At 39.3% G+C, this 26,976-nt stretch overlaps 1 protein-coding gene across 2 annotated transcripts in view; it reads left to right on the forward strand.

Moving 5' to 3' along the window:
• The window catches only part of TNIP3 (TNFAIP3 interacting protein 3), an 82,146-nt gene that overhangs the window by 21,193 nt on the left and 33,977 nt on the right, over positions 1–26,976 (forward strand). For both annotated transcript variants that reach the window (XM_064477182.1, XM_064477227.1), the window contains exon 2: positions 13,258–13,378. In XM_064477182.1, coding sequence (XP_064333252.1) covers positions 13,258–13,378 — 121 coding nt within the window. The remainder of the gene's footprint in view (positions 1–13,257; positions 13,379–26,976) is intronic.

Consider the following 26,976-nt stretch of genomic DNA (forward strand, 5'->3'; position numbering starts at 1 on the left):
TCCTACCACATGGGGGCGCTCTGTGGTTCGCATGGGAGAAAGCACAGACTGTGCTTGGTGCGGTGCCTGGCTCAGTAGACGCTGCCCCATCACTGTGACCCGCCCGGCCAGGGGGACTGTGTGTTGGTACATATTTCAACAAGCGTCAGCTGAGTAAGGGTGAATCTCACCTTTTTAGCAGAATGCTAGTTTCCCATCCACTCTGTCATCACTTAATAAAAACAATGTCACCTCACCCACCTGCTGGTCCTTGTGTTTTACTACAGAACGCTACCTGGCCTGTTTTTTCACTTGATCTCAGTAATGCCAGTTTTATATGAGATTCAGTTTTGCTGCCAAGTATTCTAACTTACCCAGTTTTAAGAATTCCTCCTCTAGTCTTTGTATAGTTGCATTTATACAAGTACATGAGCTTTTATGTCAATCTTGTAAAGATGTATGAAGAACAAAAAACAATTTTATACCAAATAACTGTTTCATTTTACTGGTTTCTCATATAATCATGACCTTTGATAATTTGAATCTGAATTCAATGAGTTGATATTTTATAACAAACAAAGAGAAGCCAGTGTACTTTTTTCCATTTCACTCAAAAATAAATGACCCCATTCTCTATACTCAGACAAGGTCAGCCAATATTTTGTATTATAGCTTTTGTTTCTTAAATTAATAAATATCCGTTTTAAATCCCTGTGATGTTCTCTGATGCCAAAGTTTGTATCATTGTGTGTAAAAAAGTAATTAATGAAAGAAAAAAACCCTTTTATGTACATTACTTTCATTTGGAATCACATGAAAAATCATGAGGACACAGGCTTTTGAAGGTTAATGAGCTTTATACAGAGAAATTTTAAAGAAATATTTGTTGAATTAAATGAGAAAAAAATATTTCTGAGTTTTGGGAGTTTTTTTCTGTTGTGAATGGGTTTTAGCACTAACTCACATTTCCAAAGGTGGACATATCTAATCTGGAATTATAGCAGAGAATTTCAGCAGACCCTACATGTTTATTATGAGAAGTCTACAGGGAGGTGAGATGCCAGACATTTCAAAGCAAAGATGAAGATATTCAAGGTTTGAGGTTTTGTTTGTTTATTTTGCTTTTTTTTTTTTTTTTCTATCTGGGCTTTAAAATTATGGCAGAAATAGCTCATTTCAGTTTTGGAATCCTTGGGCTAGAATAGACTATCAAAGTATTTGATTCACAGAAAAGCTCTTCTGCCATATTCCTTTAGAAAAGTGGAACAAAACACTAAATTATCTTTGCTTTGTTTTGGTTTGCACTAATTTCACAAATCTCAAAGAAGATTTACTGGCCTGCATCTTAGTTTCTGCTACATAATGAAATGCTGATTTCATTTTTATAAGATGGTTTCTACATTGAGCATAGTAATTTAAGTGTCAAATCAGATTTTATTTTTTTAGGTTTAATATTTATGTACATTTTAATTTTAAAATAATTTCAAATTTCCAGGTTCTTTTTTTTTTTCCCTGAGCCATTCAGAAATAAATTACCACTGGATTACTTAGTGTACATTTCCTACAACCAAGGACATTCTCCTGTGTAACCACAAGATAAGCATCTATCAGGAAGAAAAAAATTTTTCCTCTACCCTCTTAGGTTCAGTGTCAGAGGGGCTAAGAATTTAACAGATTGACAAGAGAAAAGGAATATACATTTATTAATATTTTTAATTTGCATAGGACTTCACAGAAAATAAATGAAATTCAGAGAGGGAGTTAGACTTAAGAGCTTTGATACCCTTCTTAATAAAGGAAAGAGAGTTTGGGCTTGAGGGGACAATAAGCTGTAGTGAAGTTACTGAGAGATATATGGGCCAGTTTAGTGAGGTTTCTTTACACAGACTCATGTTGGTGCCAGCTCGTCATCTCCAGTCTGGGTCTTTCTTCTCATCCTGGTACAGGAAAGGAGCAAAATTTATGCCATATTCACAAAAGGAAATATGTGCCTAGGGAGATCAGGGGAGAGCAGATACCTTTTCCTGAACTTGTTAATTCTTAATTGCCTTCAGCTCAAAATAATCCTTCTGTCAAAGTGGCATATTTGAGAGTGACATATTCTGATCAAAATCAAAAATGAACATTGTTACAACACTTCCATCGAATCCTCCAACCCGTTCACTCTTTTTGCGTATTTTCCTGTTCATGTCCTTCATAGAAAAAGAAAGATCCAATGCAGGATCATAGTTTGCCTATAGTTTTCACGATTTTTAGCCTCTTTCAGTCTGGGACAGTTCCCCAGTCTTCGCTTGACTTTCATGACCTGACACTTAAGAAGACTATAGGCTTGATGTTTAACAGAATGTGTCTCAGTTTGCTTTTGTCTAATGTTTTCCCCATAATTAGATTCAGATCATACATTTTTAGCAAGAATACTACAGATGTGAAGCTATATTTTTAATGCATCTTATCAGATGATCACTTTGGATTTTTCTCATTATAGGTGATTTTAATCTTGATCATTTGAGTAAAGTGGTGTGTGCCAAGATTCTCCAGTGTAAAGTAACTCTTTAGGGTTTCCTTTAGTATCACTAAGTATTGGAGGAGGGAGAGCCTGTGAGATTATGTAAATATCCCATTCCTCATCAAAAATTCAGCCATGAGCTTTAGCATCCATTGAAATTTGCTATTTAAATGCTTAATATGATGACTACCAAATAGTGGTTTTCTGATACCATAATTTCTTCTACATTTATTAGTAGGTATTCCAATGTAATAAAAAGATTTCTTCTGTCCCCATCTGTTTCTTTTTAAATGTTATATATATATAAATGAACGAATCCTATTTTATTTAGTTAATGAGTTATAATGTATTCTTATCATTAATTATTTTGATGCTGAAATTGTCCCATATTTAACTAGTTCTTAAAGTACTTCCTAATTTCTGGAACAAAAAAGAAATTCTAGGCTCAGCAATTTCACATCCACTTGAACACTGGGAAATAAAAAAAAGAAAGAAATGAATATAAACTGCTACAACCTTTAATGAAATTAACTTACCACTGTGGGAGGAAAGCTATTTCAATTAAGCCTATTACATAAATGTAAAGCGATGACTACAAAAATCCAAAAATAAACTTTATTGAAAAGGAAGTATGTTTTATTAAAAGTTTAAAATTCAGTGAAAAACAAAAGAAATGAGCTAAAATTATTACAAATGTTCGCACCACACATTCCCCTCTTTTTCTCCTGAGCTGAAAACGATGAAAACCTTAACAGAAAATGTGAACATAAGAAACTAGTTTCTACCTGAACTGAATGCAGAGCGCCCTCTAGAGGCATCATTCAATCAATGCAATATTTTCAACTGCAAATGAACCTGTTTATACCTTTGTAAAACGTTTTCAGAAGCAGTTCTCATTAAATACGTAGGTTTACTCTACACATACTAATAACTGATCATGATTTGACTTAGCATGTTATGAACCACCTCTAACAAAACGAATGCAAGAGATTCAACAAAAAGTGGCTCCCACTTTATCAGCTAGGCGGAAGAATTGGGACGTGTGATTGCAAGATAAGAAATGAAATCAAATTGTCGTGTCAGTTTGTGACCCTTGGTAAAGCTGTTATGAAATATTCCAAATATTTCACACAGAAGAAATGTCTCCATAGTTTATTCCATTATTTCCTCACCATCCATAGACGAGTCAGGTGTAGATTCTGCTCGGAAACTGCCTCATTGTCATCCTCCACCTGGCAGCTGCAAACTCCAAAACTGCGGACGAATTAAAAAAAGAACTGTGATTAATCACATGTTAAAATGAAACTTCAAGACAGATATGAAAAACTCACGCTTAAACTGATATAGTTCAAATAAATATTATTTAATGATCAAATAAATAGAAAGGTAAACTATTTCTACTTAAAATTTTTTATACAGCTCTCAAGTATATGATGTCTAAATTATTTAATGCTTCAGATATAGTTATTAAAATATCTCTTTCTCACCATTTTTGCAATGATTTAAAATAATTTGCATAACATTATTTTACCCATGGCTGGCCTTAAAAAACAAGTCCTTTCAAATATTTGTCCCAATGAAATTCAGCTTTAACAATATTGATTTGAGAGAATAGTTTTAAGATAATATTGTTTTGTTATCTGATGATAATTTTTACCCAAATACATAGTCAATAGCATAAATAAATAGCATAATAAATAGCATAAATAGCAATGAGATACTAGGGAAAATATTATAATTATTAGATATGACTCAAAATGCAGTCTTCCAACCTTCCCAGAGAATGTCACAACTTGATATTGAGTAAAGTAGAGATTTGAGAGATTATACATTTTGATAAATTAAAGGAAAACTGCAGATGACACCAAAATGACCAAAATGTGGTTATATAAGATGAATATACCAGATCTAACTTACCTACTTTGCTTTTTCAAAAGAGACACAACTGTAAAAGATATAATTTAATGATCCTGTTGAAATGCTTATTTCCAAGAACAGTGTAGGGGAGAGAAATTCTTGGCTGGGGCTCTGTAACAAAAGATAGCTTAAGGGAAAAAGCACACAAACTTAAGTTTTCTGTGACATGGGAACCCTCTTAAGGAAATGAAGATTCAAAGAATTGGCAAAATTGGTATATTTAGTATAAATGCTTTTATACTAAACTGAACAAAGAGAGACAATTATGGAAAAATAACTGAAATGTATGGTGAGGCTAAAGGGAGATAAATTTTAACAAGGTCTGTTTATACAGATTTGTCTTGGCCTTAATTTCCCGTCCTTGATGATAAGAATGTTTCTTTCTTCCTGGTATAAGGAGAGCATTTTTCACAAGGGACTTTAATCTCCTGTTTTCAGGAAGAAAAAGGGGAGATCAGAATGCTTTTCTTTTATCTGCTGTTTTTTGAGTGTATTTTGCTCAAAATAATCCTTATGCTGCAGTAGCATGTTTCAGGGCAGGATACTCTGCCATTGTTCAGCATTCACAATTAAATATCTAATTTTGCTCTGCATGGATAGCTACTTTAATTTTGATTTCCATAACTCAGTACGAGCATATTTACCCTGGAGAACCATGTGCAAAAGCATTAACAAATTTTAGAATAAGTGCCAATGCTTTCCTGACCTAAAAATAGAGGTTTAACTTGTTCATGATGCTGGTTGGAAGTTATGTTTCCTATCACCTGAATCCTTAAGATTATTGACTTTTTATAGTCTTTGCTTCTTCAAAAGAATGAAATTTTAAACAAGTGAGAAACAACCTTGATGACAGAATGCCATATTAACACAATAATAATAACACAAACACCAAGGAATCTACCTCTATTGACCCATAAAGCTACCAAACTCTGTCTTCCTGTATTCTTGTCAGTGGGTGCATTTTGTGGCGTTTTCAACTCTGTAATAAATAGCAGGGAAAGTAGCAATTTTGGCATGACTTTGTTTTTCTGCTGTTCCTCTTCGAGGGACCCTGCTTCCCAGAGAAAAGAAACTCACACCCCAGCAAACCTTGGTCTTTTAGGTTCAGCCTACGCATCAGATCTAATGTGTAAAAATGGTGTTATTCTTCTCTTAATAAAATCTCACGGAGCTTGTTAGGAGACGGGAGAATCATGCTGACTACTTGCCTTTGGATAAGATTTTATTCCTTATTTATGTTTCCTCTCAAGTAGCAACCTGACCATAGGTTTATTTCCCGGGAATTGGAAAGGGCTCCTCCACTCCGAAATCCCTCCTGCTGATGCGGGAAAGTCTATAGCTTGTGACAGAAAAGTGTGTCCCAGGTCACAGTCTTCACTGTGAGGCCTTGGTCAGCTCCTTTTCCTGGGGCAGATGCGCTGAGAAGAGGAGGGAAGAAATCACGTGGATCCCAAGGAGAGCCTAGATGGGACTTTTCAGGTTTTTTTGTTTTTGTTTTTTTTTTTTTTGGAGGTACTGGGGATTGAACCTAGGATCTCAGGCATGCTAACTAAGCACGCGCTCTACCACTGAGCTATGACCTCCCCCCTTTACGTGGGACTTTTTAATACAAGCTTCCCCTCCTTCAGTACTACCTGGTATCCTTGTTGACCTCAGGCCTAGTTGTCTTTGACTATTTGTTCTCTTGTCAAACATTAAATAATCACTGGGAGGCTCTGGAGAGAGGATGAACTTGTGCCTGCCTCCAGGAAGGTCTCATCTAATGGAGGAGACATGCGAGTAGACACGCCGTTACAATCAGGTGTAATAAGCCGTGGAGTGGGGGAAATACAGGTTGCCATGGAAATACATAGCTGGAACACCTCGTGCAATCTCGGGTGCAGTTTCCATCCCAGGTTTAAGATGAGAACGGCATTTAGCCAGGCAAAAAGGCCAAGTTGTGCATGTACCAGAGTATCTTCAGTTGAAAACTGTGTGTGTCTACAGACGCTGTACCCTGTCTCAGTCTGTCACTCTTCCCTCATGGATGAGAATGTCTCGCTGGTGCAGAACAGTTCCAATAAGGAGGCCAAACCTATCTCCGCAGGAGAGTTGTAGGGGATGTGGGTCCTACAGCCCGTGCAGACCTGTAACCTTTCGCGGTCTGATCAGCACCTGCAGCAGCGCTTTATCTCTGCTCCAGTCTGGCTCCTCTGCCCCCCAGTTCCTCCAGGGCACAGCCACGAGAGGTCTGGCTCGGGTCCCTGGCCTCAGTTCAGCTACCTGGCACATCACAAAAGCAGAGAGGAAGTAAACAGGGATCCAGCCAAGAATGCAGATTGAGGGCAATAACAGAGCCTGAGTTTATAAAAACTATCCCTATCCTCTGGGCTTTACTTTCAGACTTGCGAAGACCACTTTTAGACATGCATTTAGATCATTAAGCCACATGGCCTTGGGCTAAACTCTAGGAATACTCATTCTTTCCTGAGGCCAATGCTACTTTCAAAATTCTGTGAGCAAACCTTTTCTCTCCCATTACCTCCTTAAATCACAAATGTTAAAGTTCCCAATTACTAAAATACTTAAAACGCCATGACTTGTGGGTCTAAAACACATTTACACAGAGTAACTTCTTTATTGAGAGTTTGTTCCTCCCCCAAATAGCCAGGAGTGCACGCTGAGTACTGATCACAATGACAAAAAGTAAAACCTACAAGTTACTGCTTGATTGTAGGTTTATAGACAACACTTCTTATTCTGGGTCCCCAGAGGTTACAATTCCTGGTCTTTGAACATCTGGAAGCATTTCCTTTAGAGAAGAACTTGCTATTGATTTTTCCTTGTCTTGTATTTGAAAATACGCTTTGTTCTCCAGAATCTTCCCTAAAAACACTTGGCTTGTGAAGGAAGATCAAAGCATTAAATGTGACCTTGGCAGCAGCCTGGGAGGAAATGTGGACATTTGAGGTCGGCGAGTGTGTGTAAGAAGAAAAAACCCTAGTGTCCCTAATTCTTGCCCTGGCTTTGCTATCTGCCATTTAACCCCTCTGAGCTTCATTTCTCTGTCTTCTAGAAGCAGGAGAGGAATTAAATGATCTTCAGGTTATTTCCAAGATTGTGGTTTCTGTTTTGTCTACTAAATGTAAATTTTTTTTTGAGGAATTTACACTACTTGTCAAGAATAATGAGGCAACCGTAGCACGTAACCATAAAAATCAGGTCTGGTGGTTTTGGGCCGCACGCTCACCAGAAGACATTATCAGTGACTGGACATTCTGTGGTCTTAAAGTATAGATAGCCAGCGGCGTTCATGTACAAGGCACAAAAAGTTGAAAATACGACTGTCCTACAAATATAAAATGAATGCACGTCAACTGTTTTAATTCAGCTCAGTGGTTAATGAGGTATCCAGAAAGGTAAGAAGGCTCGCTCAAAGAGTATTTGAAGAACTGGGTATTTACAGGCAATTTAATAAAGGAATATTAGAGTAAGATGTTTAGATTATGTTTAAAAACTGGTAATGCCTTATAAGGCAGTAAGCCAAAATCCTTGAGATTATCTTTTCTATCAGTGAGGATTCTGCAAATGAACAATGTCTAGGCTCTAATCAAATAGTAACATTTAAATCATTAATAAACCTTAGATAAGCCTATTAAATAATAGCACACAAAGACATGCTGTGTCCCTCGCTTGCTTTATTGGATAATTTTTTGGAGGCTTCTGTACTGGAGACTCTTGAATATGGGATAAAAGTCTGAGGGCTCCAAGTAGACCTGAAACACATTCCCCTCTTTCCCTGTTTTCTCTGGTTTCTCACTGGGTTACCGGGCAGGTCGTCACCTCCCAACAGCAGTTTAGGGGAAAACAGTTCACACATCATATATAACTTAGGGAAAGCTATTTGTGAAAAAAGCTTCATGGTCACATTGGCTTAGCCTACTATTCTATTGCTAAAATCTAATTCATATTAATATCATTTCTATTTACTTTCTAGGTTGCTTTATTCTTGTGGGTGAAGAGTAGGAAGGAGGGATAGTAACGAAGGAGATTCACATCCATGCAAGTTTAAAACAAGCAATGAATAAGCCAAAGGCCCAACAGGAATTTACGGGGCTTCACTGAGTTCTGTCACTACTAGGAGAGCTCTCAGCCTAATAGTACCACCTATATAATTCTCTGTTTACTTGCAATTTCATAAGGAGGCCACCTCAAATCAGGATTTTAGTTAATCGATTCAGAGTCATTTCTGAATTTTCACAGTTCTTTTGTGCTAAATTTTTTTTTTTGAAATCAAAATGTACTCAGACAAATGATGATGAGATTCGAATTTAAAGTAGTCACTCATGGCAATAAATTAACATGGGTTCATGACGGGAGAGGTCAAGAAAAAACAATAGACCCTCTCTTCAGAAAGAGACAATTACAACATACATAATTTTGTATTTAGTTTGATTTAGGGTGATTCATGAACCTGCTGCATCTCATTCTGGACTCTGGTCCAGGACTCCAAACTTAGGAAAACCAGGGCCACATAAAAGATAGGCTGTTGGTGAAGCACCTGGTCCTCATAGCTTGTCTCTAAGCCTCTCCTAATACCTGACTTTATAGGTCAGCCACAGGTCAGCTGTGGGCACCAATTGGCTGTTTTCTTTGGAAATGAAGCAGAAATGGCCCTTATAATGGAAAACCTAAGCCTAGTTAGTTGGGAATGACACAGTCCTCTGTGGTCCGGCTGTAGTCACTCTTCCTAAAATCACTAGCAACCCAATGGTAAATTAAAAAGCCATGGGCTTCAGAGTGCGTACTTACCCTGCCCCTCATAAGTCAAGTGACCTTAAGAAAAGGTACTTAACCTCACTGAGGCTCACATTTCTTATCTGAAAAAATAAGGGTGGCTAAGGGATAGGGCCCAGAGTAAGGACAAGTGGAGCTGCACCCCTCACCTAATCAGCTGAGTAGAACCAGGGAACAGATCCTAAGGTGAGGATAAGAGGTACGCAGGAAAACTGAGGCAAGGTTACGTAGGATTTGTTCTATTTGCATTTAAAAGTTCGGTAGAGTGTTGTTTTTTTTTAACTCTACTCCAAACCTTGGGTCATAACGTTATATTAAGAATATAATTTTGCTGTGTGCAATTATTTAATGATCTGAAGAGAAAAGGAGAGTTTACAACTTTTATTAATTCTTTCTTTCAATTGTCAGAATTTAGAGCTTTATAGGAAAGAAATCAACCTGGATAAATAGTACTTTCTTTTGTAAAATAACTCTAAGGCCTATTAAAATTCATAAAATGTAATGAATTTCACTAGTTAAAAACAATATAAAACTATTTTCATTCACTAAGTTCTTATGTTAAAGAATAATCTAAAAGATCTGAGAAGAATTTCATAAAACCCAAGTAGTAACATAGCCTTTATCCAAGGTGTGACTAAACCTGCTGATTATGTTTTTAACCAAATTTTTTGTGCTTTTAAAATTATTTTTATTTTCAGCGACATACTACATTTATGGTTCCTACTTTCCAAACTTATTTGTTAGAATGTTCAGTAACTGGGCCAGAGCCTCAGAGTAAGAGCAGTGGCATCAGTCACTAAGGACCTAGGTCTGGTGCTGCACCCTGACGTATGTTGTCACTGGTCCTGCTGCCAGCCTCACAGTGCAGCATTGTTTTTCTCTTCCTATAAACCAGGCCATAGAAAGTGAGAAACTTACCCTAGGTCCCACTGTTATGTTCAACCCTAAAAGCCTGTTTTCTCCATTGTATTGCATCATAATGCTTCTTTCAGAGCTTCACATGGAAGTTCTGAGGCGCAGTCATTAGCGATGACAATGATGATGACAATGGCCCTGAGAAGCGAACGAAGCATCAAGTCCTGGCTGAGCTATAATCTCTTAGCTCCATGCCACCCATGGCCCTTCAGCTCTGAGCTGGGCTCCTGGGGCCGAGCCCTGTCCCTGCCACAGTGGTCAGCACTGAGTCCCCCCATCCCCACAGGTGTGACCAGAAGCTCCCCACCTCCGGTCCCCACCGCCTGTTTCTCTTCCTCTTTGCCATCACTTCTCCTCTTTCCATGGGGGTCAAAGTCACTGAAGCTCTGGTCACCAGAGAGGCTCACTCTGCTCCAAGACCAGGAGCCCATGAGTTCCACAAGGGCCCCTCCCTCTTTGGCTATTGTTCTGAGGGACGAGTGTGAACCCCGCTCTCAGGGCAGGGAGCAGGGCCCCTCTTCTGAGGCAGAACCTTTGCTGATGTGTCCTAGTAAGACACAAAAAGGTGGCCGTTGGCCTCTAAGCATATTCACCACTAAAGCTGAAATACTGTGCAGATCATCACTGATTATGATTATTTCTGCGAAAAGTCGGGACCCTGCAATAGTGGATACTCAATGAATGATTGCTGAGTTTCGAAGAAGGCACATAATTCAAGTGTAAAAGCACACACGACGGCAGTAACTGCTAGGCTCACGTGTCCACACTAAAGCTGCTGTCAACGTCTCCTTGCTTAATGATTTTTGTCCCAACTTTACCGGTCTTGTGAGTTTGAGATTATTTGCATACATCTTAAATAAGTAATTCACTGTAAGATTTGAGTTAATATTTTGAATTAAACTTCATCATGGAGTCACATTTATTCAATAACAAATATTTATTGAGGGAGGTCACACTCTGGGCCAAGAAACAGAGCAGTGAATAAAAGCAGACAAAGGCCCTTCTTCTTTTACGGGGCAGGTGTGAGGCCTGTATGGGAGCTGGGGAGAGGAACAGTAAACAAATATGAAATCAAAATAATACCAAATTCTAAGGAGAAAATAAAACAGAATGAAGGGCCAGTAGTGATGGGTGTGAGAAAGCTACTTCAGGTGAGTTGCTCAGCAGAGGCTTTTGTGATCAAGTGACATGCGAGGCAGGCTCTCAGTGGCACGAGGGGAGGAAAGGGCACACACCAAGCCTCGGTGTGGGAAGCATGCTTGGCACGTTCTGGACACTGTGATGGGGCCTAGAAGAAAAAGGCAGGGCAGAGGGGAATAGAAGATGAGCTCAGAAGCAGAGCAAGGGAGCTGGATCATTTTGGGACGAGGAGGTCACAGCGGGTAATCTCAAAATGATCCCCTCTGGGATTTGGATTCAGTAACATGTTTGCCACAGTGGAACATAGTACCAGAAACTGTTGCGACCTCTTGGCAGGCAAGTCTGGTTCAGAATAGGTCAGAAAGCTGCCTCGGGGGCTTGGCATTCAGTCTAGTCCAATTCCATTGGACTAATTAATTAATTGGGAATCTAATTAACCTGAAGGATTGGGGGCAGTTATTAAAGGAATTTTGTGACTCTTCTCTGAGAGTTGTGAGAAGCCATGAGGATCGGTCCAAACTCAATGCTATGCACGACGAGCGTTTGAGCCACGAGGGGTTTACTGTACACCCAGTAGCTTGTTATATATGGTGGCATCATATGTGGGACATGAGGTACCAATATTACACAGCCCAAGAGAGAGAATAAATAAATATAAAATGGAAGGGTTGAGGTGTATTATTTAGAGATTTTTTTTTTCTATTACAAATAACAGACACCAAAAACCTAGCTTAAAAAAAAAAAAAGACAAAGCTAATTCATTGTAAAGATTTAGGGTGATTAGCAGAATGTAAAGGTAGAAGGGCATTCATGGCTTACAAAGGGCTGATTCAGGACTAGAAAATTGCCAGGACTCCATCTCACTGCTCTGCATTTCCCGACCCATTTGCTTCATTCTTAGCTCCCTCTGTGCAGAGAAGAGAGTCTCACTGGCCAAGCCAGGATCGGTTGTTTACTCTTGGTCCAATCAGTTATAACCACGGAAGTGAAGTCAAGTAGTGTCAGCAAGCATGGCTGTCAGAGCCCCCTTCTGGGAGCCATTCTCAAAGGAGGTAAAGGACTGGGCAGAGAGCCCATGTGATTACGTCACCCACCTACATATTTATTTTACTTGGAGACACCTTTTAAAAGTGCTCCTGAAAGAACTCCTACCTCAATCCAAGGGGTTATTTTTTAGGGGGTGAAAAATGGTGAGGCAGGCAAAAAAAAAAGTAAAAAAAAAAAATCACAAAATGAGTGCATTTTTCTCATGAACTGTATTTTTTATGAGAAAATTTCTCCATCAAGCCAACATGATCTAATGGAAAGAAAAATGGACTTGAGTCAGAAAATCTGATTTAAATCTTGACGTTATCAGTTAATTGTCATGGGAATGTGAGCAATTCATTCAGGTTCTCTGATAAATGATACAAGTTGGACTAGATTGTCATTAAAGTAACTTCCAGATACTCTTTGGCTTTAATATACTATTTCCATTTGGTGGCAAATAATTGCTTAGGGATTTGTTCTCAGGTTAATTGGAAACAGAGCAAAAATGGTCAAGAGACAAGCTATAGAATCCTACAGATCTGAGTCCGATCTTGGCCCTGCCAATGTTTTGCAGCTTGATTTCACATAAATTAGTCACTTGGTTAACTTCCTAGGTCCAAGTTTGCGCATCTGTAAAATGCAGGGAATGCTGACTATTGCCATGGATGATTGTGCCCGCTGAGTAAGAAAATGTATGTAAAGCTCAGGCTCACTGTGCACGCTCAATTCTGGTCACTGTCATCAGACCGTGAAAATTCGTCAGCCTGTTGGTATCTTACTTCATTACTTTGAATCAATGTGCAAGTAAGTGAAAATTAAACTCTCATAGTCTTTGAAGTGATCTCATGGCAGCAACTATTGAATATAAAATGAGATTAGAGATCTGAAGATTCTAGAGAGGTATCATACACAAATAGCACCTCCGAGTCATTCACAGACACGTAACAATTTTAATGACCTTTGTAAAACCTGACTCTCCCGTGTCTCCCGGGTAGATGTGAAAGCGTGGAGCTGGATAATACAATCTGCGATCTGATTGAGAGGAGTGCTTCTCCTGATCCCAAAGGGTTCCCCCCGGGGGCCATGCCAAGCTACAGAAGTCTGTGTTCTGTCAAGGTAAGAAAACACCTTCTTTCTACTTTCTCTCCATACACCTTTCAAGAGCGTGTTCACCGAGAGGAAGGTATGGGGACAGTCCCCACGTCATTTACAGTAACAGACTTCCTTGATGGCTGAAAGGACAAAGTGAACCAGTATAAACTTCTCTTACACAGTCACTTCCTGTTACTAAAGAAACCCTTCAGCAGAAGGTCCTTCCAGTTCAGAGTGTGATACCAGGCGACTGTGACCACAGGAAAGGGGGCAGAGCTCATGCCCTCGGTAAGAATGCTTAATGCAGCGACAACTCATTTTTTTGGGAAGGAGGTCATCTAATTTATGTAAACCCACTTAAACAGGGTTACTAAAATCAGCACATCTCATGTCCATTTTTTAAAGGAAAAGTAAGATTTTCCTTATTAAAGGAGTTGTTTGAATTTCCTCTTGTTTCAAGATATTTGTCTATGGTGATTTATGTAAGCAAATAAAATTCAAGGGGAAGCTCAAGCTAGGACTTTTGTGGGTGACTTTCTAGAAATACATCATAAATGACAACATAAGCTCTTAAGCTCTGCCACCCTTCCAATTAGAAACATCTCTAATGATCACTTCAAAAAATTCTAATGTAAGTAAATGAGAGAGCATGACTGACATTAGAAACATTTACGTACCTCCTACTTTGGTTCTTATTTCTAAGGTACTTCATACTCACTGTGGAAAAGCTATCCTAAGCTCTGAGAAAACTGTAAGAACCATGTAGAGACAGATTTCTTGTGCAGCTAGTGAAGCTTGCATTCCCAGAACAAATATTTACTTTTGTATCTAATTTGCATTCATAAATTTGTATCCTTTTTCTCTTAAAGGAGGCCCTGGAATTGTATAAGCCTCAGGCCTCACCAAACATGTACTGGCCTCTGAAACCCTCTCCAAGCCCCCCTGCTAGAGGGCATCTGGGCATTTGGGAACTTAGTTTCTCCTTCTGTCACACGCACACACGTGTGCACACTCGCACGTGTGCACGCACTCTGTTTTGTTAAACCTGCCTCTTCTTCACTTCATATGTTGTGGATACCCCTGTACCTCTTTCTTTCATTCATTCAATGAACAAATAGTATTTTGTGTGTTCTATATCTATGCACTTCTTCTGGCTTAGAAACTTACTTCTGAAAATGAAGTACTTCTTTTCCACGTTAGAAGTGACTCTCTGCTAACGATGAGAGGCCAAGGAGACTTCTCTCCCCTCCCTTTCTTCTCTTCTGGCCCCTGCTCCCAACCCTCATACATACACCTCTAACTCCCAGCAAGGGCTTCCTCCCCTCATGGGAATGTGTTCTTTTCTCTAGCAGCTGTCTTGTCTATCCCAGAAAGAAAGTTAATGAAGAGAACTTGAATCCCTCCGGTACCCTGACCCTCATGTTCTCTGAGTCTCAGCCCCTAAGACTCATTTGCTCACGACTGACTTCCCTCCCCATTCTGTTCATCGTCTTCTAGATTCCTCCTTGTATGCTGAAGACCACTCCTACATCCTTATTGCCGTCCTCTGGTTAATTAGTTCTCTATCTGGGGACTTGACTGGAACCTCTGTATCTCTTTAAGATACTGTTTCCCTTATTACTTCCTTGAGGAACTTTGCTCGTTTTCCTATACATATCCAGGCAAAGAAGAGCAGATTCCTGGCTGATGTTTTTTTTTATTTTCTACCTGAAGTGTGAGCTAAAGACATCTAGCTAAGAAGGTGAGAGAGTACCAGGTGAGGTCCAGTGTTTGAAACAGGGGAAGATATGACATGGACATTGAGAGACAGAGAGACAGGAGAGAGGTGCAAAACTAAAGTGAGTTGCTGAGTAGTGATGAAGACTGAGTTGAGTTTGAGTCACCACATTACAAAACTAATCACTAAACTGTGTTTGGGCTACTGTATCTTCAGTCTCTCCATCACCTCTTACCAGCTTAAAAGATGTTCAAGTCTCCTCCACTTTTGAACACAGATAACACCTCATATTCTTCTGTGGGTTATGTTCTAACTTGCTCTTACACATCACAGCCAAGCTTAGTGATCATGGTGTCCAAGACTTTCTGGCCCCGTCACACCACTGACAAGCTCTACCTTTATAAATCTGTGGTCATTTTGCATCTGATTTTTTCACTTGTCCTCTCATTTGCATTTGACACCATTCATGAATTCAACTTTCTTAAAATGTCTTACTCCATTGACATCTATAAAATTATCCCCCCAAACCCTCCCTGTTTTCCTCTGATCTTCTCACTCAACCTTCACTGACTTCTCTTACATCACCTTCCTGGGTTATATCAATGTCACCTAGAGATCTGTCCATAGTCCTTGGCTCATTAACTACAAGATACATGCTGATGACTTATGACATGGGGACACTTACTAAACATGGAGTTCTTTTCTATATTCACATCAACTTCACTCAGCATTTTCAAAGGTGAATTCAATATCTTTCCTGCTAAAACTGCTTAGTTCCCCCCCACAACTTTCCATTGCCCATCTCCCAGGTTAACTTATCTCCAGAATCCTTCCACAAATAATTGTCAAAGTCTACAGGGGACTGTTGAATGTACACTCACAAGCCCAGTATCGTATCCTAAAGCTGGTGACTGCCACTGGTTGTCAGATGCTCACCTATCACTGCGGCTTCTAGATGTCAGCTGTACCGTGCTCGAATGCGTCATCGTGGCACCACTCACTGTGCCAAGTCAGCCTAATATTCTGATATGTTCTCCAGAGCCCAAAAGCAGCTAAGCACTACTACTCTCTCCACTTCAGTGGAAAGATTTCCCCTCCCCCAACTTTAGCTACACGGGTCCCCAGGGGTACTTTACACAGTCAGTGTTTGTCAGAGGTATGTGTAACAGTCTTTTTGATTTTCCGTGGTTTGGATTTTAGCTGCCATATATTGAGTGACCACTCTGGGTTGGCTGTTTGCAAAGCATTTCTATACATCAACCCATTTAATCCTTATCTAGATAGGAAAACTGAGGTTCAGTGAGGCTAAATAATTTTCTCATGGTCCTACAGCCAGTAGAATTGGATTTTGGACCTCAACCTAGATCTGTCTGAACTTGAACATTGCCCTATACATGGTGCTTTTAGCTCCCCACCCCCCTCATATAAGAATCATGGTGACTGCACCCGAGCTCAAGTTGGTGTTAGGAATGATGCTGCTGTCAGAGCATCATTTAAGCCTTTCTGGCTTAAAGCATCACTCTGGGACCAAGCTGCTGTGGCTTTGCCCTCTCTCTTGCTCTCTCTGAGGGTGAAGTCTCCCAGGAACCATCCCCAGAAGTCTCTCTTTTTCTCACAGACTTCTGTCATATCCTCCTCCATTGTCATCTGAAGTATCTCCAACTATTTGATTCCTTAAGTAAACACAGCTTAGTTTCCAGCTGGAATCTCTGCTGAACTACTATTTACGATAATACTCTGCAGAAGGAAATCCTACATTCAAAACAAACAAAAATTTTACGTTCTCACTGAGATAGTGATGGGACTGAAAAAAAAAGCATAAGAAAAATTCTTTTTGAGGAAGACAAGGGTGAGCCGATGACAGAGGAAGTGTGGAGGGCATCTGTCACTTCCCCACTGAATGAAGTAAGCAGAACAGTAAGGTAGACTCCCTCCCTTTCCAGGAGGAGGAAATGAATTTCTTTATGACTTCATGCGATGGGAAGAGTGTAGCTGAATAAAAGAAATATGATATAATGAAAAGGCCTGAGACATATGTCATGTTCCCTTTTTGTTCTGTCTTTGCCAAGAATAAGAGGGAGAATTACTATAAGGAAAAGTGAACAGACTGACTCATTGCTTTGAGGAAACAGAAAAGCATTATTGAGGAATATGAGGTATTCCATCAGTGTGTAAGAAGGTTTTAATATTCCGGGAGAGTTGAGGTAGAAAGTTGGTGAACAGAGAGCACTGAAAGTCTTGTAGGCAACTGACAAATAATTTTATTTCAAAAAAAATTTTTTTCACTGGAATTGAACCCAGGACCTCATGCATTTTAAACATGCACTCTACCATGAGCTATCCCCTCCCCCTGGACAAATAACTGTCTAAGTGAGAACAATATTCAGCTCCAAAATGGGTGTTAATGGAAGTTATACTAAACCAAGACCTGGTCTTAACACTATGAGAAAATTAACATACGAAAAATAATTTATGACCCTGTAATTGTATATCTTCAAATGCAAAGAAAGTGAATGAGAGGCTTGAAATGTATTTCCTGGACAAGCAAGTAGATTTCCAGCAATGCTTGGGAACAAGGATGCAACCTGGGGGTGGGAAGGAAGTGTCCACATTTTAAGATGATCCACCAGAATTGAATTTGCTTAAGAGCATTGTCTTGTCTTTTAGATTCAATCTTGCCTTTCCGGTTTTAACTAAAAGACGGCATTAGGAATTGGCTTTTAATAACTTTGGTACCAGCTGAGGGAAGATTTCCCAGGGACTGGGGACAGATTCTAGCTCTGGGTGTTCTCAAGGTAAAAAGCCGTGGGAAAATGCTTTGGCTGGTTCAGAGAGTAATTTGAACTTATGACACTTCGAAAGATTACGAGGGAAAATCTTCTTGGAAACTACAGTAAGTTGACACACACTTTCTGTAACCACATAGTTTAAAAAAAAAGATCTCGTTTCCCTTTCCTTATTTCCCTTTTTTGAAAGTTAATCTATATTTCTTTACCAAAATATAATTTGGATTATCAAAATCTTATTTTCTCATCTATAAGTGGCAAGAATATACTGACGTGAGTGAAAATGCGCAGGCACTTTGTCAGTGTAAAGGGCTAAGCAAGCCCTGTTTTTGATGATAATGACGTGGGATTAGCTTGAGCCTCAAAATCTTTCGAGTTTTTCTCATACAATTACTTGCTTCCTCTTTGAATCCCATTATATAATTTTCAGTGGGAGTACCTGTGGAATGTTTCGATCCTTCTTCTTCTTCTTCTTCTTCTTCTTCTTCTTTTTTTTTTTTTTTTCCTGTTAGGGACAAAAAGTTGCATTGCTGTATGAGGCTCTGTTTACAATTCCCTGGGAAATGTTTGAATAGTTGGCCGGAAAAAACAGCAAATTCTTAGGCAATGAGAAGGCAGGTCTCAGCTCAGCTGCTGCACCTCGTGGTGTTTGAAGCTCACAGTTGGCAACCTGGGTGAAGACACTGAAATGAGCTATGTATCTTTCTCTTACCTATGAGTTCAGTGAGTCGTTTGTAGTCTTAGGGTTCTAAAAGTATAATCAAATCTCAAAGCTAAACAGATGAGTGGATTAAGAGGCCGGGTTGTGTCTCCCAAAATATCACCAGAGAGTTAGGATGATCCCATGACTAATCAATGATGTACTAGTCTTTCCATTCATTGCAAAGATTTTGAAGGCTTCCACTATGTGTGAATATCAGATATATGTCCAGATAAGGAGATCTCGCTGTGTATGCGCACCCCGAACCCTATTTTAAAATGAAGTACAACACCAGGCAGCACAGGAAAACAGAGACACAAGTCGGTAAGCTAAAATCACACTCTAAGACACAAGAATGAAAACTGTTACAAAAGAAGGGAGACAAAAGCTCTCCCTGACTTTTGAGAGGCATCCATTTGTTGCACAGATGGCTGTCTAAAGAAGAGGAGAAGTGAGGTAAAAAACTGGGGCTCCTCTTGGTTGGTAAGTAAGAGACACTTTGAGCCGGGCACTCTCTTACTCAATGTCTTTCTTTTCCATTGCTGCGATGATTTGCCCCAAGTTCACAAGAGAAGGAATTCGAGAAAACTGGAAGGCACAGCTTGTCCTTTGGGAGATGCAAGCAGTAGCTGGAAGAGGACTCTTTCTGTCTCAGTGAAAATAATCATCCTAGAAACTCCAGTGCAGGCCACTTTGGCGGCCAGAGGAGCAGCACAACAACACTAGGGGTGTGGGTGGAGGAAGCCACCAGACCTTGAAGGGAAGAGCGGGAAGGGCGGCATCCAGGGGGAAGTTATAGTAGATCTGATCATTTTAAGTGATTAAAAGAACATAAGGCATCCAGGAGCCTGCAAAGCAAAGAGAGAGAATGAGAGTCTCAGGGTTTCCACTGAAAAGGCACTTGGAGCTCAAAATATTATCCTTACTTTTGGAATCATTAGTCTACCTTTGCTTGTCACCTCCTAGCCTTCTATGACTTCACCAATTACATTTGAAAAAACTTTAGATACGCCTTTCTTATTACACAAAAAGAAGAGTAACATAAGCCTCTGGGTCCAGAAGTTTGTAAATCTGTGACACTATTAAGGAAGCAAAATTCTTGGCGTGGGAGTTACCATAACACGTCCGTAAGAGTTGTTTAGCAAATAGATATTCTTTCGGTTCTTGATCTGTTTAGCTCTGTGATGGAGGTGGATCTCTCGTAGGGACTTCCAAACCCAAGCTGGGTTTGGAATCTAATGCCTCAATAAGCCTTCTTTCTCACACAGTCTTCCCCATTTCTAGTTTGGTTAGAAACAATTTATTTAATGAGTGTGGGGGGAAATAATGAACCAAATGGGCACTTTGAGCTCTCACTGAGGAATGCTTAGCTCATTCTAACGTCTACCTTCTAGATGAAATGCGTCTTATGACTTTTTACCTTCTTCTGTACTTGTGAGGAGAGTGAGGCTTGACACACAAATTAGATAAATATCTTTTCCTATAGGATTATGGATATAAGCAGCAAAAAGTGAGATCATTGATTTCTTTTTTTTCCTCCAGTGAGGGAGATTTATGTTTTAAAATAAATGCTCCTTAAATCACTAAAGATCAGTTAGCAAATGTTTGCAATTTTTGCAGGCTATCCTATTGAGAGATTTTTTAACTTTTTTTTCCATTGAGTCAGTTTACAATGTTGTGTCAATTTCCGGTGTAGAGCACAATTTTTCAGTTATACATGAACATACATATATTCATTGTCACATTCTTTTTCACTGTGAGCTACCACAAGATCTTGTATATATTTCCCTGTGCTATATGGTATAATCTTGTTTATCTGTTCTACGTATGCCTGTCAGTATCTACAAATTTCGGAATTTGAGAGATTTTCTTTGCGTCAGGATTGTTTTCAGACAAAACACTCCCAATATATGTTATTTGATCACTTGTGTCCCCACAAGTCATCACCATAGTCTCCTGTTATTCCTCCATCATTTTTATACGTACAAGCTCTTTCATGATTATTATACATAACTATAATTTTTGGTTGTTTAAAAATAGCATTTAAATATCTGATATAATGTTGCAATGTCTTGTCTCAGGAAGAAAGCAGTCTTTTTCACCTGAGGTCTCCAAGTCAGTCACTTGGTGATTATGAAATGATGCAGAATTGATTTCTTCATCAGTGGAGTGGTCCCTCTAATCTTCAGATCTTATATTAAAAAACCAGAAAGTACATGAAAGACATATCTGTTTTGCTCATCTAGTACTTAGCAAACACCCAATCCACAGTCCATAATCAATAAATGTTTATTATAAGAATGAGTACATGAGTGAAGGTGAGGTCAACACATAGGCAAAGTACAGGAGAAAAATAAAGTGATTTGCAATGACATTAAGTGATCATGGATTATAGTCCTGGCAGAGAAGAGAACATTTATTTTTCATTCAAACATAGAATTACAATTTTTGAAGGCTAAACCTCTCTTTTGACCACCATTCATTGGCAGTAGAAATTAATTTCTGGACAAGCAGTGGTGGGAACTGGTAAGATTTTGTTTGGACATGATTTCGGAGGTTGAGCCAGTTCATGTGTAGTTCTCAAGAAAGTTCACTTCCCTTCAAACTTTTCTGAATTATATTTCTTAATGGGTTCCTGCATCAAACAAGTAAATTATGTTTTGTCCAATAACTTTTAGCTGTGTTATTCATGTCTCCCCACATAGGGAAAAGGTTCTTTTGTGAGGGGGTTAAGCCAGGGGGACTGGGTTCTAGTGTGGGTTCAGCCACCTACACGTAATGGGATGACGGGGGCAAGTCACTTAACATCTTTGAACTTCAACTTAATCCTTATTAACATCAAAGATGCCTCTCCTAACAGCCTCACAGGGCTGTTCTGAAGTTTAAGTTGAAGCAGATAAATATTTCAAACCACAGAACTCACATGTGCAAAATTGTAATTTTCTTTGTGTTTTAAGATGAATTTAGTTTCAATCTAGGACTGCCATCCTGTCTTTTAGAAGATAATTTAATCCAGTTGACTGCAGGAAATCTCAGCCACTTTGGTGTTTTCTCAGGCAATTTATATTTTCAGTGCAGTCACAGGCAGGAATTCTCTCTTCTGTCTCCTTCTACTCATAACAGCACCTACAGTCCGTGAAGCAGGTTTTGTGAAGAAATCCAGGTGGAATAGGGTTGCCAGATATGGCAAATAAAAATACAGATGCCCAGTTAAGTTTGAATTTCCAGAAAATATTGCATTGATAAACAAGAAAATATTGTATGGGACATACATACTTTTAGGAAAAAAATTTTGTGTATCTAAAATTCAAATTTATCTGGATGTTCTAGGTTTTTCTGGCAACTTTGGGGTGAAGGCATCCGGGCTGCAATAACCCACCATCTTACTCTGCCATTAGCACTGGTGTCATCTACTCCTTATGGTCTTTTCATTGGCATATAGCCTCAGTGGCAATCAGTGAAGCTTCCAAGTCCCTCTTCTTATCTCCTGTCTTCAGATCCATGTGGTAAATACTGCATTTTCCTCAATTAGATGGTGAAGACTCCTTAAATCATTTTAATTAACCACTTGTGCAGCCTTCTCAGGAATGTAAGAAATTTCTGGCTCCACTTCCAGACCACTCTGTGGTTGAGCTGTCTGTCTCAGAAATTTCCTACCTACACATGCCCCAGAGTTCCAGCTGTGGGCCATGGTGCTATGGAGAGCTTCTCTTCAAGACTTGTGCCATTCCCAGGCTTAACCCAAGGGGTAAAGCTAAAGCTCTGTCTGCTCTTTGATGTTCAATCTGGGCAGTTCAACAGATGGGATGAGTCCCTGAAAGTAGAAAAGCTGGACTCAGTTTCCTCAAGATGACTCACAGCATTCAGGTACTCTTTTTCCCTATTCTTTTTGTTCTCTTCTCATTTTCCCTCAGGTCTTGATAACTTTATCTACTCTTCTCTGTGCACTGTGGTGGTGGTGGGGCAGGGAGGGGGGCCAGTGCGGCAGAGAAGGAAGAAATAGGTTATACTATCTCTCTCTTTTTTAACTGAAGTATAGTTGGTTTACAGTGTTGTAATTTCTGGTGTACAGCATAGTGATTCAGTTATATGAATAAAATATATTTACATATATATATATATATATTCCTTTTCACATTCTCTTTCACCATAGGCCATTACAAGCTATTAAATATAGTTCCCTGTTTTATACAGTAGGACTTTGTTGTTTATCTGTCTCTTCATCTACTCTCTTTTCTATCAGTTGTTTATGGCATAAGATTCTTTTTGCTTTTTTAACATTTTTTTATTGAGTAATAGTCATTTTACAATGTTGTGTCAAATTCCAGTATAGAGCACAATTTTTCAGTTATACATGAACATACATATATTTGTTGTCACACTTTTTTTTCGCTGTGAGCTACCACGAGATCCTGTATATATTTCCTTGTGCTGTACAGTATAATCTTGTTTATCTATTCTACATTTTTAAAATCCCAGTCTGTCCCTTCCCACCCCCTGTCCCCTTGTTGTTTATGGCATAAGATTTTATGCCTTGATTCTAATTTTTTTCTCAAACATTTTGTTATAAAAATTTCAAATATATAGCCAAGTTGAAAGGATTTTATGGTGTACCATAAAATGTACATTATACCATTAAAATTTCACTCAACTTGTTTATTGTGTATCTATCCATCTGCCCACTTCTTTTCATCCATCAATTCATGTTACTTTGTGAGGCATTTCAAAGCAAATTACACAAAAGGAATTAATCTTTAAAATTAAATATATATATACAATTTTCATAAACACACTCTTGCAATTCAAAGCTTTGGTTTTCAGGATGGTCTCTAGAGTTTCAAGAGTCTGTTTGGAAATTCAAAAGCTGAACAGGGGCTGTTTTTCCCTTTGCCGTCAATGACAAACTTATTCAGCCCCGAGACAGAAATTCTTTACTGAGCAAAGGATTAACTACATGAAACGAAGAACTGTGTGTGCTTGTGGGAGTCACCAGTTAACACTGCAACACATTAACTTATCTCATAAGATATAATAAAGCACAGTGCAAATGTAGGAAATGTTATTGAAGACCACCTTTATGCCTTTTTAAAATTCCCCCATAGCATGTATGATTATTTACGTTGTTTATTTATTATATATTCACCAAGGTTAGGAGAAAAAAAATTTAAGGGGGTTTTGTATGGAGGCAAAATAATGTTGTTCACATAACCAAATTAAGAAAGGGTGAAATATTTGCCTATAAAGTGAATAAAAAGAAAATACATTTAAAGAGAACAGCTTTTAAAAAGTGAATTGATATTCCTACTTGATCCTTTCTGATTTAGAGACAAAACACATAACTTTGTGTATCCCTGTGGTCGTTCTCTTCTCAGCTGTGTTCTGAGAAGTAGAAGTGTACTAGGATTTCCTACTAAAGATTTTTTACATAAACAGATTTGTTAAATTAAAGTATATATCACTACTCTGTACTCTGAAGGTACCATGTTAGTTCCCAAAGCTAAAATGATTAATATTGATCCTACCTTCAAGAGGCTTACAACCTCTCGGGAGAGAAAGGTAGATAAAACTAACCGTGGTTTTATGATAAGGGCTGGAACTGATGCTTCACAAAGCGCCGTGGGATCACAAAGGAGGAGGTTACTGACTGCTTTGGAAAACCGGGGAATCCTTCTGAAGAGGCTGGCAGTCTGGCTGGGTCAGATGGTTTACTGCTTTGGGCAGCGCTGAGGCAGGCATGGAGGTTTCATATAGTCTGCACTTTCATTAAGACCACAGACTGGTTGGCAAAATCCAATTTGCCCTATGTTGTATCTGATATGCCTTAAAAACTAAGTGTGTAGTGAAAATAGACATGGCATGAAAGAATTGCTTCAAAGTTCCAACCTAGAGGGACACAGGCATATGTCCCCTATGAGGCTATAGAATTTGGAACATGCCTTTTCTAGTCCAAGCCCAGATATGGGGTATGAAAGAGAGGTAATCTGCTAGTTTGGAGGCCAAGAAATTGACATTTCTGATCTTTAGATCTTTTATAACCTCTTGAGAAGATACCTGATTCGGCAACACTATAGATTTAGTCTCAGGTGGGGAGGAGGCTTTCTGTGTGTCTGAGCACTACGTGTACTTGCACTAAAATCGTTGGCACTATTTTAGGTTTGAGAAACATAGAGTGAACACAACAGACAAAAATCGCTGTCGTGGAGTTTACGTTCTAAAAGTGGGAGGCAATGAACAAAAAAGAGAAATACATAGAGTATGATACACAGTGCTATGGAAAAATATAGCAGGAAAGCACTGGGATGAAAGCAGTTTTAAATAGGGAGGCCAGGTAATGTCTCGATGAAGAGATGGCATTGAAGCAATGACCTGTTGGAGTTGAGGGGTAAGCCATGAGGTTATCTAGCAGAATAACAGTTCTTGGCGGAGACAATAGGAAGTCTACATGACAGGTTCATGGACCAGTAGTGTGGCTGGGACATGGATCTGAGTCAGCAAATGGGAGATTGCTGAGAAAGAGGTCAGAGCAGCGCAAGCTAGCGTGCGTAGGACCCTGTGCGCCACTATAGAGTTCTGCTTTCCCTCTGAGTGAGCTGGGAAGCCACTGAAAGATTTTGAGCAGAGGAGTGACATAAAATGGTACATTTTAAGGACTCAGAGTGGCTACTAGATTGATAATCGATGGGAGAAGAGCAAGAGTGGAAGCAAGGAGGCTGTTAGGTTACTGCAATAATCCAGGTAAGAGGCGATGGAGGCTTGGTCATTGCAAAGATGCTAAGCATCCTGCCCAAGGTCACACAACTAGTAAATGATGGAATCGGGCTTTGACACAAAGACAGAAACCAGTCACTACCGGATGCTCTCTTAAGAATTTTCATGTGAATAAAATTAGGAAACAATCATTGAAGTTCCCATTTTGAAAAGTTATAAATATGCGTGTTTATTTCATTTCACCACTCCCCACTTAAAGCGGGAAGTCTCCAGGCACTGGGGCAACATACTGCTCTCCTTTTGAAATATATTTTCAGAGAGCCTTAAAAAATGTCCAGATGCATTGGGGTAAAGGCTGTGAGAGGAAAGGAGGAGTCAAGGATGACTCCAGGGTTCTTAGGCCAGAGCATGAACGTTGTCATCGATTGTGATGGGGAAGACAAGTTCTGTGGGAGAAGATCAGAAAGTAGCTTTTATACAAGTGCAGAAGGAAGTCCCTAGTAAGCATCCAAATAAGGATGGCAAGTAGGCAATTAATATAGGACTTTGGAGTTCAGAGGTGTGATTCATTCCGAGCACCCCGGGTGAACTGATTATTAAATACTTCAATTACCACGAGTTGTTAAAGATTTTAAATATTACTTTTGATAATATCCAGTAAGTGGTATTACAGCTGTCAATCTCATCCGTGTAGTACATAACGCACATATCCAGGTTTATTTTTACTAAAATCCACTTTGATCACGTAATACCTTTGTGCAAAGGTCTTCAATAGCGCCCCATGGCCTATGCAATAAAGGTAAAATTCATTCGTCAGAAATTAAGAGCCTTTCACAATTTGATCCAATCAGCTTTAGACAGACCGGTTATACTGGGCTTGCCTGCATCCTTCTTACTTAGATTTGTCCATCTCTGTTTCATTTAAGTTCCTCCCCTTATGGTAATAGATCTCTAAATATCTCAGTTCTCACCATCTATGAAAAGTCTCTCCACCCATCAAGGCCCAGCAAGAACTCCAACTCCTGCAGTAGAAATAAAGCTGAGAATGCGCTCGCTCTCTGACTTCTTACAGGCAGGCACACAGGCTACACAAACTGTGTGTGTATGTGTCTATATATATACAGACATTTCACTGGAAGTAAGAACTTTTATTTTCCTTTGGAACCCGCTTAGTACCATGTTCATGGTAAGTGGTATGTAAATGACTGACGGCCCCATCTTTCAGCTCATGTAATTATTAGTATCTAAGCTCTCACATGTTATTATCGCAGACAGCAACTCTAAGAAGGCAACACTGCTCCTATCCCCATTTTACAAATGTGGGAGCTGAGCCTTAGGGTCCTTACACATTGCTCCTGAATTTACAAGCAATGAATGGTACAGATGAGCTGCAAATCCAGATGACTGGACTCTAGAGTCAGCTCTTTTAGTCACCACGAGGCACTCTGTCTCCTACCTAGACAGCACAGTCACTTAAAAATCCACGCAAATAGATCCAGGAAGCAAAGGAGGTTTTTCAGCCTCAATACTGAAAGAGTATTAAAGAAAAAGCCATGTTTATTTTACCTGCCAAAGGATCCCTCCAAGCATTTATAGAAATGTGATGATCTCTCTTGGACTAATTTTGAGAGAATTATCATCAACCTGAATGATAGCTACAGACCAACGATGGGTAGTTCCTTGGTCTTTTACTTCGCCATATTTCCCTTTG

This window comes from Camelus dromedarius, chromosome 1, assembly GCF_036321535.1.
Source record: "Camelus dromedarius isolate mCamDro1 chromosome 1, mCamDro1.pat, whole genome shotgun sequence".
NCBI lineage: Eukaryota > Metazoa > Chordata > Mammalia > Artiodactyla > Camelidae > Camelus > Camelus dromedarius.